We start from the raw sequence: 17,643 nt of genomic DNA, 5'->3' as shown, positions 1-17,643 counted from the left end.
CCCCCCCCAAGACGGAATCCGTTTTGGCAGCAGTGACTCGCTATTCTTGCACTTTTTTTAACCAACTGTCATCAAGTTGTCAGCGACAGAGAAGCCTTAATGTGAAACGTTTGTACGTCGAGGTTTTCAGACTGCCAATATGACGAAGAAGAAGAGGTCATTATACACACACGTATCAGTCTGCCTTATTTTACCAGCAACACTTTATTATGGTTTATTAGGTACTAACAAAATAGTAATAGTCAGTAGTTCATTTGGACATGAGAAACTACCGTCCTCATCCGTTTCATTCATATCCCCTCTGGTACTCATGAGTCCTCATAAATAAAGTAGATATTTAAGTATTTATCATCAGGATCAATGTTATGTTTCATAAATGTGTTTTCATGACCATTGATGCAATATGTGTATGTATATACATATATATATTTGTTTGTTTTTCTGAAGCATTAATGTAAAACCCCCATAATGATTTTTCCCCCTCATTCTGGATAAGTGTTGATCATTTTCAGGGGACCAGTGTGAGCTGCACAGGTGCTGGAAGAAGAGCCTGTCTGAGGAATCAGAGGAGAGACTTTGTGCATTTACCAATGTTTACCTTCTATTGTTCTGGTATGAAAATTTCAAAAATAAAATGTTTAAAAATTTAAAAGCCCTAATTTGCCGTAAGTCTTTTACTTGTCCTTTAAGTTTGAGAAATGAGTTTGTCTTCTATCCATCTTGAATAATGTCGGCGTTTCTTTTGCTGTCACTGGAACGTCATCACACTCTCACACACTTACTAAATTTTAGAGTGACCAATTAACCAAACATGTCTGGATGTTGTACATCTGTGTGCAATTTCAACCATTTGAAGTGGGAATAATGTCTGAATTTATTGTATTTTCAAATATTTTACAAGAAGCTTTGACAGGGAGTTTCACCAGTTGTAATTGTAAAGTTATATATATATAAAAAAATAATAAAATGTTGAATAACTTAAAAACTACTGCTCACATTTCCATTCACTGAGGTTGAACTAAATTTCAGTTTCTACTTATGCACACCTGGTAGACATACCTCAAATGACCAAATAAAAAGTGGTTCTAGTATTGACATAAGGCTTGAATAAAACTATATTTTTACATGCAAGACTGTTGTTAAAACCATGTATTACTATTATTCCACTTGATAAATATGCATTACGTGTCTAAATGACAAAACATTATTGAAAAGTTAATTTTTTTTGTTGTTAGGAAAGAATTGGAAAAAGTAAATGCGTATTTTTTATTTTATTTCATTGTTTGTTTTTTACTGTGTTTATCAAATACAATAATTTTTTTAGGTGACTCTTTTGGCCAAATGATCCGAATCTTCAAAACGAATCAAAATTCCCATCTCTAAATTCAGTTTCAGAAATGCATTTTACGGCTCAAAATAGTAAACATTATCATCCGGGTGCGCAGGCTCGGTCATAAATAGGCACGTGACTTCTGCTTGTCCTGGGTTGTCATGACAACTGCCTGACGGCGCTATTCAGGGAAGTTTCCAAAAACAAAGGTAAAACTCATATAAAGACTTTATTTATATCATGACAAACAGCTTCAAGCGTAGTCATGCTATTATCACCGACCTAACCGTTCCTATGATGTTCGAAGTCTATCAAGTTGTCCAGTTTGATTTTCTTGAGCGTCAAAAGTAAATTAGCTTAATATGCGGTGTGTGTACACCTATAACTCAAGAATAATTATTTTTATTATGTACTGAATGCTTAGGATACAGCAGAAATGCTAGGAGCTGGCAAAGAGTACGCCAAACCAGAGCCTGTACAGGTCCCTTTTCTAGAACTGACCGATGTGGCGCAGGTAGAGTACAGTATGAATCAATATTATTGATTAAGATTGAAACTTATAAGCTGCAGCAAATCAAGTAAGGATGTCATTTGTTACATTTGTTCTAATGTCTGTATTAAAGACGCATTAAAAGCTCATAAATAGGGCATGCTTTCTATTCTGTTATACAAAGTTAAGCAAGCTTTTCAATACTTTCCAATTGTGCCTTTTGCATCAGCTTCCAGAGAACACCAACTGTCTGACATGCACAGCAGACGGCAGATTTCTAGGCTTGGCTCACACCCAGGGCCTCTCTGTGTGGTGTGCTTCCTCTTTCACCCTGGTTGCAGAATGGCTTCAACCACAGCTGGAATTGATCTTCATCCAGATGACCAGAATAGCTGAGACGACCTCTCTGCTTGGGACCGTGGATGACATGGGTAGAGTGCCACTGACCTGCCACTAATCTAATGCTAAAAATGTCCATTCCTCCTTATCAGTTGTGGTACCATGCAAAAAAGTATCCACACTTCTTAGTATTTTTCTATTTTCTGGCATTGCTGACACATATTTCAAAGTAATGCAATAAACAAACAGAAAGTACGCAATTCCAAAAGTGGAAAGTTAACAGAACCTGGGTTTTTAATGTCTTTTGCAGATAAGAGAGTTTGTATCTGTGTTTATTTCCCATAAATAAAATCCCTTAAAATGCCTTACATGGGTCTGTTTATAAAATGCATTGAAGTTTTTTGTTGTGGTATGACAAAATATGAAAAAACAACTATAATTTCATTAGACATTGTAGCAGAGCGTTTTCGTCTAATATATTCCTTAAAGACAGCACATGTACTGAGAGTTTCATAAGAATCTTAAAGTTTTCTTTGTTTTCTTTTGTATCATCTGGAAGTCAATATCTATGTGTTTAATTTCCAGGTGTTGCCAGAGTGTTTGGGTTTCACTCGGACACTGTTCATCTTCTCAGTGTTATCAACGCAGTGGTGGGTATATTGCTTCCAGCTAGCTATTATTTTGTTGTTTGCTAGCTTCTTTTAGGACATAGTTCTTTTATACTACTTAAGCAAAACCAAGTTAATAAGAACAAATCATTTTTCAGGAAGATGTCACTGTAAGAAGCATTTTTCTGACGTTTGACCTACATGAAGGGGGGCATTACGGAGCTGCATCAGTAAGCTGTAAGTAACTTCTTTCATAGCACAAACACGTATGATTAGACCTTTACATTAAACTGCTGATTTCATTCATCTTTGCAGGCAATGGCGTATTGTGGCTAGAGGTCTATCAGTTTCCTGTAGAGCAATGGCTGAAAGAGCTAGAGACGGTGTCATCACAAAACAAGGTAAAGACCAGTGATCTGTTCTGACCTTGGCTATGTTAGGTAGATTGCAAACTCTTTATACATGGTGCATATGTAATTCTTCTTTGTCGTGAGAAAAGCAACTATTAAGCTTCTTAAAAAGTCTAATCTGGATACCTCAATATCTAACCAACGCTCTTCTGACACTTTATCAATAGATTTACTCCGTATGTACAAGAAACAGAAGAGGTTCTTCAGTTCTTATTGATCACTGAGACAGCATTGGTGAAACATTTAAACAATATGTCTTAATCAACAGTGATTAACTTCTGCATTGGTTTTAGTGGTTGTGTTGTGGTATGACAAAATATGAAAAAATAACTATAATTTTATTAGACATTGTAGCAGAGCGTTTTCGTCAAATTAATATATTCCTTAAAGACAGCACATGTACTGAGAACCTCTGTGGTACGAGGTTCCACAGAGCTCTATTGTCAAGATGCTTTCATCCACCGATCTCCTCCTGGCCTAAGCTGAGCAGCATTGCGAAATCTCTCACCATTTCTATGCAGATGATACACAACTTAATATTTCTGTCATGGTCACGGTTCCTTAATGAGTGTGTGGGTCAGAATTTACTCCAGGTTAAGAGGCAAACATCATTCCAGATTAGCCTAAGGTCTATAAAGCATCCAAGAAACATAGGTGTAGGACCTTTATTTGAACATCCTCCATTTTTTGTTACTAAATCAGCCTTCTACTGTTTTAGAGACATTGGTAGAATGGGCGCCACGGGACTTATTATCGGTAAAAGAAGTCACACTTTTCAGACACTTTATCAAATCCTCAGGATGAAAATGTAACTAAAGGATCGGGCATGAAATGGTCTCCTTTTACACTGATGATGAAAATCTCTCCACCTACACTTCCAACAGGTAAAAAAAATATATATATTGTAAATGTTTTTACTCATTAGAACTTTGATCCACATCTGTTCTTTCAGACTTACGTGACTAATTCGTATATATAAGCACATCTTACAAGTTCTTTGCTGATTTGCAGGAAAGCCATTGGACTTTTTGACACACTGTTTGACTGTCGATATAATCAGGAGCAGCGGTCTTCACAAGGAACAATCCTCCTTCAGTTCAGACGCTGCAACAACAAAGAACACACATGAAAGCCCGAGGTGCGCATAGATTGACACTAATGCGATTAGAATCAGACTGCTTCTCTCTTTTGTAAGGCTGGTTTAAATTTAAAACATATTAAACACATTTTAAAGGCTGCAGCACACAAGCAGCTTTTTTATGCTTTTGTGTCATTTTCATTGGGCCGAAAGCCTCTAGACTCTAACAATCGTCTTGTTCTGCATTGTCTCTTCCACCAGTTGCACTCAGCACTTTCTCCTGCCTTGCGATGGGCCAACTGGTGACAGTAAAGCAAACCCAGGTTTGGAATTCAAAGGGCGCTTTGTTGCATTCTGTAATAGCTGAATACTGTGATTTATACAAAACAGAGACATTCACATGCACTCATCGTTTTGTGCATGTCATCTCATATCTGTTCATTATTAATCATTAACGTCGATGTTGGCCGTTGTTAGTGAATTTTGAACACATTGTTATTGTTCTGATAAGTAAAATTGGGCTAATATTAATAACCAATTTAATAATGATATCAGATATTCGATTTTAGAATATCTGATATTCTAAATATATCAAGTATCTGCTATTTAGTTTTTCTAAACTAAATATAAAATAATTAATGTAAGGTCAAATATCTACAAAAACACTCTGAATAAAATCTTCCAATGCAAGTAGCAAAGCAGCCAAGAAAAATAGGTACAGAACCTGTATTTGAACATCCTCCAGTTTTTGTTTTTTGTTGCTATATCAAGCTGCTATTATTTTAGAATATTTGAACATTTGACTGCGCTCTCTAAATTTATTTAAATTAGTTGGTTTATTAATGTGAACCAAGCTTCTAAGAAAAGTGTCAACCTTTTTGGATAGGGTTGACGCTGAAGCAACCTCTTTCACCGATGCTAGTTAGCATCCATGCTAACTAGCATGTCAGTTCTTTGCAACGTGCTAAGAAACATTTACCTTCAATTTAGTTGATGTGCATGTATGTATGATTTTAGACCTTTTTATTTTTATTCTATCCTGAAAAAAAAATCAAATCTATTAACAACCCCCCCCCCCCAAAAAAAAAAAAATATCATGAATGCATCTGTTATTAAAACACCAAATTGAAGCGAACATATCGTTTTTCTCAGCAGGACTCCCTGTGGCTGTCGCTGTGTGGTGGAGTGGATCCACTAGTCTCCTTCAGTATTTACTGCAAAAAACCCCAAAGAACAAATCAGGAAGAGCATCTAATTATTTATTTATTTAAAATATTAAGAATCTGTACACCTTGTTGTAACAAACACTTGTTTTTTGTTTGTTTATTTTTGCAGCAGATGTGGCACCCGTGCCAGAAATGCTGTGGCCAAATGCAAAGGAAATCCTCTGCTCGGCTGTCAGCAGATGTACTTGCTTAATCGCTCTCGGGCTTGAGGATGCTACTGTGTACATCTGGAACAGACAATCTGGTGAGCAAACCTTACAGAGAATCTCTATTTATTCACCTGGCAGACTGGAGAAAATTATGTTGTTGGGTTTTTGAAGTTGTCACAATGGCACATTCATGGACATCCAGTCATCTTTAGCTTTAGAGCTAAACTCAGACATCTGTCGTTTTATTGACACATGACAAACTTCTGTTAGTTTAATGCGGCATTATTTAAGCATTATTTTTGAATTTCAGAAAAGCATTTGATGCTGTCAGTCATCGAATTTTGGTATAAAGGTTGTTTAGTTTTTACGACAGAAAATTAGAGCCATGCTAAGACAAAATAAAAATAAGAAAATAGCGAAAATAAAGTCATAAAATTGCAAGACTAAAGTCATAATATTGGGGGAATAAATCATGTGAGTACATAGCTATAAAGTCATAATGTTATGACTTTATTCTTGTAATATGACTTTATTCCCTTTCAAGTTTATTCTCATAATATTATGACTGTATTCTCATCATTTTATGACTTCATCCTCTTAATTTTAATTATTTTTTATTTTGTAGTTCGGTCCTGGGATTCCACCATAAGTTTTAATCAACTTACTTACTTGATTGCCTTTACAGTTAAACAAAACCTAACCCTGTAACCCTAACCCTACCCTGGTTAATATTTTCTGAATGACTCAAGAAGTTTTGCTTCTTGGTCTGATGATTCACATTTTGTTATATATGTTTACTTAAGACATAAACATAAGCATGTTTATGTCTTAAGTAAGGATTGGGGACTGTAGTTAGTAAAATATTTAATTCTTACTTTGTCTTGTCTTCCCATTAGGATCCCCGGTCTCCGTTGTTCTGGTACCAGGAGACACCATCGCCTTCTCCAGGATACAGTTTGTTGATAACTGGTCTGTTCCTGCTCAGGACTGTGATATCATCGGTACAGAACTGGTCGGTATGCTGGTGTCGTGTAAAAATGGAGCAGTTTACATGGTGACTGCTGGACTAGGCATGCGGTCCAGCACCGTCCAGCTCTTCGAAAGGTTACCTAAATTTTACGGATTTAACACTTTCCTACCGAAACAAAATAAATATGATGTGTTGACACATTTATTTTCTATTTAATATCACAGACCAAAAGACAGCAGGGATCTCCCGACTGTTGCTATACCTGTGCCTTTCCTGCAGGCTGTGGTAGGAACACATAATCTGTTGGATGACAAAAATGCACCGTTTTTCAACCAGTATTATTCTGGACTGCTGTATCTATGTACTGCTTCTATTTTCTAGTCACTTATCATGCAAAGAAGTGGGAAAATGTTCCTGACAGAAGCCATCAACAGAGAAATTGTGTGCTACCTGACTCTTCCGACATCCCACCAAACCGTTTCACTCTACAATCCCATTTACACACTAAACGCCGAACGGCGAGCGCTGTTCATACGAGGTGATTATTACAACCTTGCGTTTTGCCTAAAAATCATTCCCACAGCTGAAGGCTTTCATTTGTCTGCCAGGTGACCAGGAAACCAGTGATCGGTTGGACAGCCTAAACCAGAGTCAGCTCTTTGTCTTCTATTTCAGTCAGTCTGACATCATTAAGCCTCACATCGATTGTCCCAGACAGCCAGCAGTACTTCACCATGGTACCCTGGAGGAAATATGCAACATCTATCTTGAGCAAAGGTTAGGTCTCCAGACGGTGGCTGATTTGTCAATCACCACCGTTGATCTAAATGGAGTCATTTTCAGTTTGGGACTTGACCACATTTCACATCATCGCTGCTTGGTAATTGTGGTTCACTCTGTCTATATTTTGGAGTGTCTTCTTAAGATTGACACTCTTGTTTTTGGACTAGGCCACTCCTAAGGATTCATGCTTGCTGGTGTGGTTTGAATATTTGTCCTACTGCATAACCAAAGTGGGTTTGAGCTTCACTTGACGGCTGGACGTTTTTCATTCAGGATTTTCTGGTTGAAAGCAGAACTCCTGCTTCCATGAATTTATGGCAGATGTAATGGAGTGAACACCTTCAAAAAAAAAAAAAAAAAGTTTGTTTGTCTCCACAGAATGTTTTCTCAAAAGTCATCTAGATGTTCTTGGCAAACATGAGAGGGACCTTTGGGTTGTTTTTTTGTGGTTTTCACTTTGGGACTCTCCTCTGTGTGGCGTTTCTGCCCAGTCTCTCTTTCTTATTACTGAATCATCATAAATGCTGACTTTCATGCGGAAAGTGAGGCTTGCAAGCTGTCTGGCCTTATGAGTGAGACGTCGATGTACTTGCAGAGTAATTTTGGTCTGAAGGTTCACCCCTGCTCTCTGGTTTCTTTGTGGATCATGACTTTCCGTGTGATTTGATGGAATCCCAAAGCCTTAAAAACAACTTTATAAACCTCAACAAAGTCGTGCGTAGACTTTGTTTCTCGTCTGCTCTTGATTTCTTTTTCACAGTGGGGAAAGATGTGCCGATTCTCTTTAGATCTTTTAGCCTACTTCATGTTGATAGGGGCTATTTAAGTCACTTTGAACAGGTCAATTTAACAAGGGGGTGATTTCTTCACATAGAGTCAAGTTGGTTTGAATACATTTTAGCAAAGAAAAAAAAAGTGTTGGTCTAGTTTATCTTTGATTTTACTATCATTTGATGATCTGAAACATTAAAGTGTGCCAAAAAACGACAACCAGAAGGACCTTGTAAAGGAGCAAACATTGCATCACAACTCTATATGCACATATATACAAATGTTTACAGATTTTATTCCCAGAATGAATCAGATCAAACAACAGACACGTCACATATTTACACTGCAGCTGCTTTCTCCTGTTTGTCTCCGCAGAGCGCAGTCTGTGGAAGAAAGGAACAAAGCTCTTGAACAAACATGGGAAAAGATGCAGGAAACCGCGTCGGCGTTGCAGCGCGCACATCGGAGCCACAAACATCACAAGAACGTCAACAAATGAGTTACTGATAGGATGTGAAATATGATATTTTTATTTCTTCAGAGCCACCTACTTTTGTTCTCAGCACTTGTTTGAACTCAGTAGCAGCACAGGAGCCAGCAGCTAGTCTGAGTCAGACACAGTGGATTCATTTCATTTGTAGCTACTGACAGATTAGAATTTGCAAAACGCTGCTCACTTTCATAAAACTTCTTTTTTAAGAATAAAACGGCTGAAAGAAGAAATAAAAAGACTGCATCCTGAAGCTTTGCTCCGTATTTAGTATCAGGGCTGGGCGATGCGGCTTAAAAATAAAAACAGATTTTTTTTTTTCATGCAAGATTCAGTTTCTGATTTTGTTAGATTTTTTTTTTGTGTGGGTTTTATTTTCTACAAAAAGAAATCTCAAAAAGTGGCTTTTATCTCAATCATCCTTTATGTGAGTTGAATGACGGAGTGCCAGGGCCAGGCTACGAGATTGCTTGTCTAATTAAGAGAAGATAGCAGAATAATGCTGGCAGAATAAAGACGCAAAAAAAAGTAACTTAAAAAGAAATAGCTTCAGTGATACATTTTTTGTTGATTTTTGTGGTGGAGTACTCAGAAAATGACAGCTTTGTTATCCTAATATTGCAACTTTGTTCTGATAATATTAAGACTTTTATCTTGTATCGTTTTGACTTTATTGTCATATGACTTTATTTTCTTATTACTAGGACTGTATTCCCATAAATTTAACACTTTATTCTAGTTAAAAAATACATTTTAGCTTGACCTTTATATTTTGTCATAGAGTTGACCTGAACTCAAAGTCCAAATAAATAGAAGCTGACAAAATAAGGTGGCGCCGCCGACATCACTTTGAACTATAGAAACCCAAAGAATGCATTGGTGTGGGGGGGAAAAAAAAATCCAGCCTTCAAAAAGCAAAAATGTGACTAGTTGATCAAATCGAATTATCGCCCAGCCCTGCTTCTCATCACGTTTCTCACAAGATGCTCTCTGGACTGGACTGCTGGAGATCTCTGTCCTCTGCCAGAAAGCTGCTGCTTAGTGAGGGAGGCTCTGCTTTCCTGTGGCTGTCGCCGCAAAGCACCAGCTGTTCCTGGCTGAGGCGCCTCAACTCTCTCCTCAGGGACAGCGAGAGGGCCGGCGACGTGAATGATCCAGTTAAGACGGTGGTGTTCTCCGCGTCGCCGGCGGAGGCGGAGTTGGGGTAGTACCTCCGGAGCCCCTTCCTGAAGTGGATGGTGAACAGGCCGTAGATCAGAGGGTCCAAGCAGGCGTTTACCAGCCCGAAGATGAACAGGATGTGGGTCAGCGAGTGGGACACCTTGTCCTCCAGGTGGTCGGGAAAGAACCAGTACCAGAGGCCCAGCAGGTAGTACGGAGTCCAGCAGACGATGAAAGACGAGACGATCACGACGCTCATTTTTAACGTTCTCATCCGGGCCTTGGGGATGTTGTTTTTGGAGCACCTCAGATGTACTCCGCTGGTGGGCACTGGGGAGAGACGAGACTGGAGGTTTAGAATGAGACAGACAGGTTTACTGTGGTGCAAGATTTGTTGAACAAAAAAAACATGATTGTTTGTTCTATGAGCAGGACATCAGGTTATTTCAGAAGTGGTGCAGTGATGAAATGAGAGCTACTTTGTAGAGGTATACTAAAGTAATTTTGTTCATGCAGCACATTTTCAGCAACAAACCAGTTCAAAGTTGAGGCCTCAAATCTGCAAAGGGAATATATAACTTTTATAAACAATGTTTTATTTATTTTTTACATATTTGTTAAAACTGTTCGTATAATCGCCCAGTCCTGAAACAGATAATCTGCAAAAAAACAAAAAAAAAAAGAAAAGAAAATCGAGCTCCTCTTCCTTCTCCCTGTGCTCCCAGTACCAGCGAGAAACAACCAATCAGAGCCAGGAGGAGGGTCTTAATGTTGTTAATCATGCTCATGTACACCCCTCCTTACTCTCTGCTGCTCTACATGAACAAAACCTTGTGAAATTGTTCATCTTACCCATCAAGTAAGTTAGAGAATAAAAGCAGGTAATTTGCATCCAGTCTGTTTTTTAGGTTAGTGGTTGTTTGGGTTTTGATCATTTCCTTGTTCATTTATGTTCTATAGGTCATATTCAGTTAATTTTTCTGTTCATTATTGTTAGAAAGATGTTGCCATTTTAGTTAATTTCTTTTGTTGCTCTGTTTTTAGTGCAATTAAATAGATTTTCCTAAAGCTGCGTTCGTCATTTCCCCTCGGTTTGTAGCTCCTTTTGAGTCTAAGCAAAGTAATTCTAAGCTTTGCTTCCAGTAATTTCGCTCTCATATATTCCGTAAAATAAACAAGTCTCTGCCACGTTGCACTGCTACTGTTTATGCGAGGAGCGGCCAAATGTGCCTTACAAGTCGTAATTGGGATTAGTCGGAGTTGCTCCCTGACTTCGGAGGGCGTTCCAGTTGATTTTTCCGACTGGGAAGCCTAAGTTCAGCTCCGTTTGTGTTAACCGTCTCCCTCCTTCAGTTTTCATGCTTTACGTTCTTCCTCGGCTGCTCCACATCTCCTCACATGAATTTATCCGTTTCCTTCGTCATGCTAGAGCCGTGTCAGCTCCCTTGCAGAAAGCGTTGCCGGTGCTATCTTTTCTTTTGGGAACATAGCGAGGCGAACCGATTCACTCAAGTTCAGACTTACGGTTGTCCTTTTTCAGCCGTTTGGAGATCTCGTGGAAGATCCTGGCGTAGCAGGTGATCATGATGACCAGCGGCAGCAGGAACAGGCAGGAAAAGGTGAACATGTTGTAGGCCGTCTCGTGCCAACGCGTGGCAAAGCTTCCCCACGTGGTGCACTGGGTGAACTTCTCAGGATGGACGATGGTTACGTTGTGAAACAGGAAGATCTGAGGAGGAAAGTCATTTTAGTCGGTTAAAATGACCGGTCCAGCATTATGTTTTTTTTAAAATTGTTTTCTAATTTCATAATTCACTGGTGTGTTCACATGCTTCGCCTGGGCAAACAGGAGTGAGATCTGTCTCACCAAGGAGCTCAAAGGTCGTGTGGATTGATAGGAACTTCCATAACTGGTGTGTAAAATAGTTGCAGCTCATACTGCGATCTGCTGCCAAGTCCAACATGGATCATTGTCTTCTTACATGATTTTATTTCTCTGTGACAGATTGTTTTCCTACTTCTTCACCTGTCACACACTTAGCTTCACTTTTTGCCTTCTTTTTCAAGGCTAAATGAAAATGTGGCGCAACCCGAGGATTTATGCTAACAGTCACTGCTGTGAAATCTCCACTGGCAGGGTGAATCTGTGTGGGAAAAGTAGCAGGGTGCAACTTTCCTCTCTTTTTCATGGCATAACCCAACAGCAGTCTAACACCCCGTAGCTCCTCACTATGAATCATACCAGCCATAAAGTTGGGAGAGACCGTGGTTTGGTTTATTTACCTCATAAAAACTCAAGAGTGGACATTTTACAGTATCCTGCAGATTTATTCATGCTTTTCATCTTTTTCTTAACATCAGTTGATATATTTTATTGGGATTAAATGTGAGAGGTCTTTTTTTGTCTTTTTTGACAAGCAAACACTGAACAGCTTAGGGTGATTTCAGCTAAAGATTTCCGCTTCTGCGACATCTGCTCAAAGGAAACTGTTCCAAGATCTTGTAGTTTATTCAGATGGAACTTTGTAGGTCCAGCTTGTGCTGACATGTCATTTCAGAAAGAAAAGATTCCCAACTTTCAAAAAGCCAAACATCTTCAGGGTTTTTTTATTTTATTTATTTATTTATTTGGGTAGTCATGAGCTTTGACATTTCACATGGTAACTGGAGCATGATATGCCGTTTCTGTGACTGTGGGGATCTTCTGTTCAGAGTTACATCATTTGACCTCAAGAGTGAACATCATAGGGAATCCAACTTTGCTAAGAATCACAACTTTCATATCTGTTATTTTACTCCAGAATAATCCTTCTCATTCCTGCTCTACTCTCTAAAATTTGTATTTTGAGCTAATCAGCAGTTTTTAGATTTATACTTCCATTCGTTTATTGTAAAACTCTAAAATATATTATGCTCTATTGCTTTAATGCCTTTTCTAGTGCTTTCATTTTCTTGATGCCTAAAATAATCGAACTGAAACTGATTTGTGTTGCCTTAAAAAAGCATGCATACCCTCAAAACACTATTTTTATTTAGATTTTATGCGCCACAACAATACAAAGTTGCGTACAACTTGAGCGTGGTGAAATGGTCACATGTTTTTTGAGCATTTGTCAAATAAAGATCTGAAAGGTGTGGCATGCATTTGTATTCAGCTCGATGGAGCCTGATACCAAACTTCGTGACGGGTTTAAGTCATGCACCGTACCAATACGGCCTTTGCAGAAGAGTGTCGAAAAGAAACAACGTTTCTGGGTGTGCGTGTCTCATTTACAAACAGACCTCACACTTTTCCGATTTCAGTTGTAACCTTTGAAAACTGTTTCCTTTTTGCTGCATGCTACTTTGTGTTGTTCTGTTATATAAAATCTCTGTTGCAGTTCTGTAAAATGGATTGAGGTTTGTGCAAAAAAAGTTTTTAACATTTTTTCAAGGCACTTCCTTTGTCGGTAAGCTGAAATTTATTGGTCTGATGCTGATAACTAAGGCAGATAAAGCGCAGTTAGTGCAGACTTCCATCGATAAATGACCACTGGTTACCTGAACGCATGGGATTTGATTTGGTAGTTAGAAGGTGGTTAAAGATTAGCTCAAAAGGAAATCTTAAAAATCACATGCACATAGGCCTGAAATGATTAATTATTGAAATAATTATCAACTAATTTAGATTAATCATTAACTACAGTATAAAGACTCAAAAAGGAACAACACACTCAAAAGCAGTAATTAAGCCAAAACTGTATAAAACATATGTACATTTGCATTTGTAGTCTGTAAATATTTCTTAACCAGAACTCCTCAAGGAGACTAGTTGTGTTGTTATCTTTTTCATCCATCCATCCATTTTCTGTATACCCTTGTCCCTTAGTGGGGTCGGGAGGGTTGCTGGTGCCTATCTCCAGCTAACGGGGCAACAGGCGGGGTCACCCTGGACAGGTTGCCAGTCTGTCGCAGTGTTATCTTGTTCAAATTCTATAAAATACAAAATCTCCTATTAAGCACATTTTGCTATCCAATTATAAATCATTTAACGTAAAAATGAATCAATAAATCTACAAATTTGTTTATTTGCATCTTTAATGTATTTCTAATATTTTACATAAAAAAGCCTTAAGTGGTTAAAAGAAATATCTGCAGAATGGGACAATATTTTTTTCCATCCGATTAATCAATCAATCATCTGAATAATCGGTTACTAACACAATCGACAGTTCCAGCCCGACATGCACAGTAAAACCAAAACACCTTTTAGACATATTTGGCTTTCTGAGAGTGAAGTAACTAAACGGTACGTCTAAAAATACATGAGCGCTGACATCAGACCTGACCTTTTAGCCATGTTGCCTTCCAAGCAGGACTGACCTTACCTGAGGGATCGAAAACACCACACTCATTCCCCACGCTACCGCCAGCATGATCTTGTTCCTCATCCGGGCCTTGTTGATCGCCAGAGGGTTGAGGATGGCGGCCTGCCTGTCCAGGCTGATCACCACAGTGACGAAAGCGCAGGAGTACATGGCCAGCAGCTTCAGAAACATCAGCAGCCTGCATGCAAAGTCCCCAGCGAGCCACTCGACGGTGATGTTCCACGCCGCGTCCACAGGCATCACCACGAAGGTCACCAGCAGATCGGCCACTGTCAGGTTGATGATCAGCACCCTGACGTGGGATTTCCGCTTCCCGTCCCTGTGCGCCGCCCACAGCACGGCCAGGTTGCAGAAGGCCGACATGCCACACAGGATGAACGTGATGATGACTCTTATTTTGGCCGCTGTGGTGAAGGTGGGGAGCTGCGGGACGTCCTCCGCGACTGTCAGGTTGGAAGCGGCCAAAGAGCAGTTGGAGGTGACGTTGACGTGGAGGTCCGCCACCGGGTCACGCATGGTCACTGCGGACTCACACGGAATGGAGTTCATTTCCTGTACCTTTGGGAGGAGGAAGCATTTCGACCGTTGTCTGCAACGAGAAGGATAAAAAGAGGGATTCAGCACAGGTACCAGTGGAGGAGCAGGAAGCTTGTGCACACAAAGCTACAAACATGCCATGAATAACTACTGAAGAGGAGACACAAGGAGTAAATGACCAAACTGGGACACTTTGGAGGCCATACAATATAAAAATTGATTTTTATATAATATTAAACATTGGTCATTATAATTATTTATCTTAATCAAGAGTTCTAGCTTCTAAATAGAATTATTACTGAAACGATTAATCATGATTAATTATGATTAATCACAATTAATAGCGATTAATCACAATAGCAATTAATCATGATTAATCTGATTACAATTAATTGTGATTAATCACAATTAATCATGATTAATCTGATAAATCACGACTAATAATCATGGCTAATCTGATTAACCATGGTTAATCACAATTAATTGTGATTAATCTTGATTGATCTGATTAATCACGATTAATCATGATTAATCAATTGATCAATTAGTCACAATTAATTAATTCATTGCGATTAATTGATCACAATTAATTAATTGATTAATTGATCACAATTACTAATTGTGATTAACTAATCACAATTAATTAATTTATTGTGATTAATTGATCAATTGATTAATCATGATTAATCTTGATCAATTATCAAGATAATCGTCAACTAATGTAGTCATTGATTAGCCGCAGCCTCTTCACCATGTGACTGTTGTTGCCAACAGCTTAGCAGAGGTTGTCAGGGGAAGTGCTGACACGCCAGTTTGTTGGAACAGATGGGAGTTTATGCTTTAATCACAAACCTGCGCTTACATGAGTGAACAAATTAGATTCGCGTCACACCAATTTTGTTGAGCATGTGAAATTTTAAACACAGATTGGAATGTAACAGATTTATTTCAGTAACTTTACTAAATGAAAAATAAGTAAAATAAATGTCCACACAGAAATGTTTATAAAACTGAGATGTGAAACATGGAGAAAAAACTAATCAGGTAGAAATACTCTAAGAGGTTTTATGTATCTGCTTTATTGAGCTGAGTGCACATGCAGGAAACACTTTCTAGATTTTATTTTTTTATTAAGCATTTTGAGAACCATGTTTCATTTTCCTTCAGCTCCAAAATCATGTCTTACTGTGTGTTGGCAAGTTGAATAAATTTGTTATAGAAAATACTGTGAGCTTATTGGTTCTTAGAGAACAGGTGACATTCAGCATCGAGAAATTGCGTGATGAAATAAATTTTAAAAATGACAAACAAAAAAAACTACAGATATTTCAAAGCTGTGCTAACTCACTTTTGCATCTGATGGTTTTTACACAACTTGGTTGCTTTATTTTGAATTGTAACATTATCCCACTCTGTGTTACTACATGTAGATCTACGTACAAACATAGCACTGCAACCAGCCTCTAATATCTACATGGATGCAGACATACAGTTCAGACTACATGTGTAACATTTAACGTCCTGAAGATATTTTCTTTCCACTTCTGTACTCCCACACCCAATTACCGACCGCTGACTCTCTCCACAGATGGCATTTCATTGCTCATCCACCAGGAAATTCCTAACAGAGAAATGCTTCTGTTGATCATTTTTAGCATTTCTAATCTTAAAGCAAATGAGAAAACAGACAAACAAAAATGTTTACTGCACAGAATGCATTTTTGCAATCTATCCCAAACAGAAACAAAATATCGAAAAGGGGAAATAAAACTTAAGCTTACCGTGGACGGAGGCTGTGAGGAACAGGAATGTTTGGAAATCTGTGAGGAAAGACATGCTAACGCTCCCCTGGAGAACCGCAACGGGTCACTGTGAGCTCCTCTGCAGCTTCTGCTGCACCTTTATCTGAACATCCATCCATCATCAGAGCTGCTTCACCTACAGAGGAGTGGTCTTAACGCCAGCTCCTCACACTAACTCTCTCTCTCTTTCTCTCTTTTTCTCTCTCTCTTGTACTGGTGGATAAATCCTTTTATACCGAATGGGGAGCAACAAATGTAGCTAGCTGGTTTAAAAGGAAGACAATAGAGGTTATTGTCTTAACATGTCATTTTTTTCCCTGTGGGTTTTACTGTTAATCAGTACAGCAGCTTTAAATATATTATTTGCAGCCATTGGGACTGTTAAGTCAATATCACTTCCTCCTAACTTTTCTTTTGAAAAAATCATAGAAAATGTGTTGTCCCCCTTCTCCAGAGATTATATATGACATATTTAAGTCATGGCTGACTTCCAAAACTGATTTTGCTTTTATATATTCCACCTTAAAAGTTTTTTCCCCTCAAACGTAAATACAGGTTTTTATGATGTACTTCTTTCAGAAATACGTTTTTCATCCCTCTGGAAATTTAAGTGAGGCGACTTCATTTTCAAAAACATCGCACCAACATGAATATTTTGTCAGTTTTATTTTTTTATTTTTGTTTTTGCTCCCAATCTGTGGCAGGAAATACATTTCTATTCAACCAAGTGTTCAATGATATCTCAATGAACATGTCTGAGCAAAGCTTAATTACTGGGGTCTGTTTCCATGGTGATATCCTCGTTTAGTTCAAGGAGATGTGACAGAGATTAATTAAATCCACGTTCCTTTTTATCCCAAACACATTCCTTATCTTCACTCTGTTCACTCTGAGGAACGCCAGACCTCCGAGGGCCACAGTGGAGTCTGTTAGCACTTTATTTAGAGGATGATGTCACTCAGGGTTGTGCTCTTTTTGTTTTTCTAATGCCACACATTTTCATCCCTTTATGCTTTGGTTTGATCAATCAACAAAAACAACCAATGTCACGTTCAAAGGTTTTTGCATTTTTTTTCTGTTTCTGTAAGTACAACTCTTCTTCACCTGACATAAATTGGACTCTAGCAGGCAG

General features: G+C 38.4%; 2 protein-coding genes across 5 annotated transcripts; one reads left to right on the top strand and one right to left on the bottom strand.

Annotated features, from left to right (window-relative positions):
* Positions 1–1,450: 1,450 nt before the first annotated feature.
* wdr93 (WD repeat domain 93) lies at positions 1,451–12,923 on the top strand. Of its 4 annotated transcripts, none has more exons than XM_015042797.1 (17): positions 1,451–1,539; positions 1,755–1,844; positions 2,050–2,251; positions 2,745–2,809; positions 2,926–3,004; positions 3,083–3,168; positions 3,977–4,061; positions 4,189–4,315; positions 4,517–4,578; positions 5,408–5,497; positions 5,594–5,725; positions 6,527–6,734; positions 6,825–6,885; positions 6,982–7,138; positions 7,276–7,377; positions 8,530–8,672; positions 11,872–12,923. In XM_015042797.1, the coding sequence occupies exons 2-17, from the start codon at positions 1,767–1,769 to the stop codon at positions 11,875–11,877; spliced, it is 1,683 nt and encodes a 560-aa protein (XP_014898283.1). In that variant the 5' UTR covers positions 1,451–1,539; positions 1,755–1,766; the 3' UTR covers positions 11,878–12,923. The 4 variants fall into 4 exon arrangements, with proteins under 4 accessions (XP_014898283.1, XP_014898281.1, XP_014898282.1 ...); XM_015042795.1 differs by having other exon boundaries at positions 7,209–7,377; XM_015042796.1 differs by lacking the exon at positions 11,872–12,923 and having other exon boundaries at positions 5,411–5,497; positions 7,209–7,377; positions 8,530–9,552.
* Positions 8,997–16,656, bottom strand: LOC106953777 (gonadotropin-releasing hormone II receptor-like). The gene is made up of 4 exons (XM_015042798.1): positions 16,491–16,656; positions 14,173–14,761; positions 11,330–11,534; positions 8,997–10,135 (listed from the first exon to the last, which is right to left on the bottom strand). Exons 2-4 carry the CDS (start codon positions 14,719–14,721, stop codon positions 9,621–9,623), a joined length of 1,269 nt encoding a protein of 422 aa, XP_014898284.1. The 5' UTR covers positions 14,722–14,761; positions 16,491–16,656; the 3' UTR covers positions 8,997–9,620.
* Positions 16,657–17,643: the final 987 nt, after the last annotated feature.

This window comes from Poecilia latipinna, unplaced genomic scaffold (assembly GCF_001443285.1).
Source record: "Poecilia latipinna isolate Pla-1442-1.1 unplaced genomic scaffold, P_latipinna-1.0 Scaffold602, whole genome shotgun sequence".
In the NCBI taxonomy this organism is placed as follows: Eukaryota; Metazoa; Chordata; class Actinopteri; order Cyprinodontiformes; family Poeciliidae; genus Poecilia; species Poecilia latipinna.
Note: the sequence above shows the minus strand (reverse complement) of the source record. Positions and strands in the feature narration are given on the sequence as shown.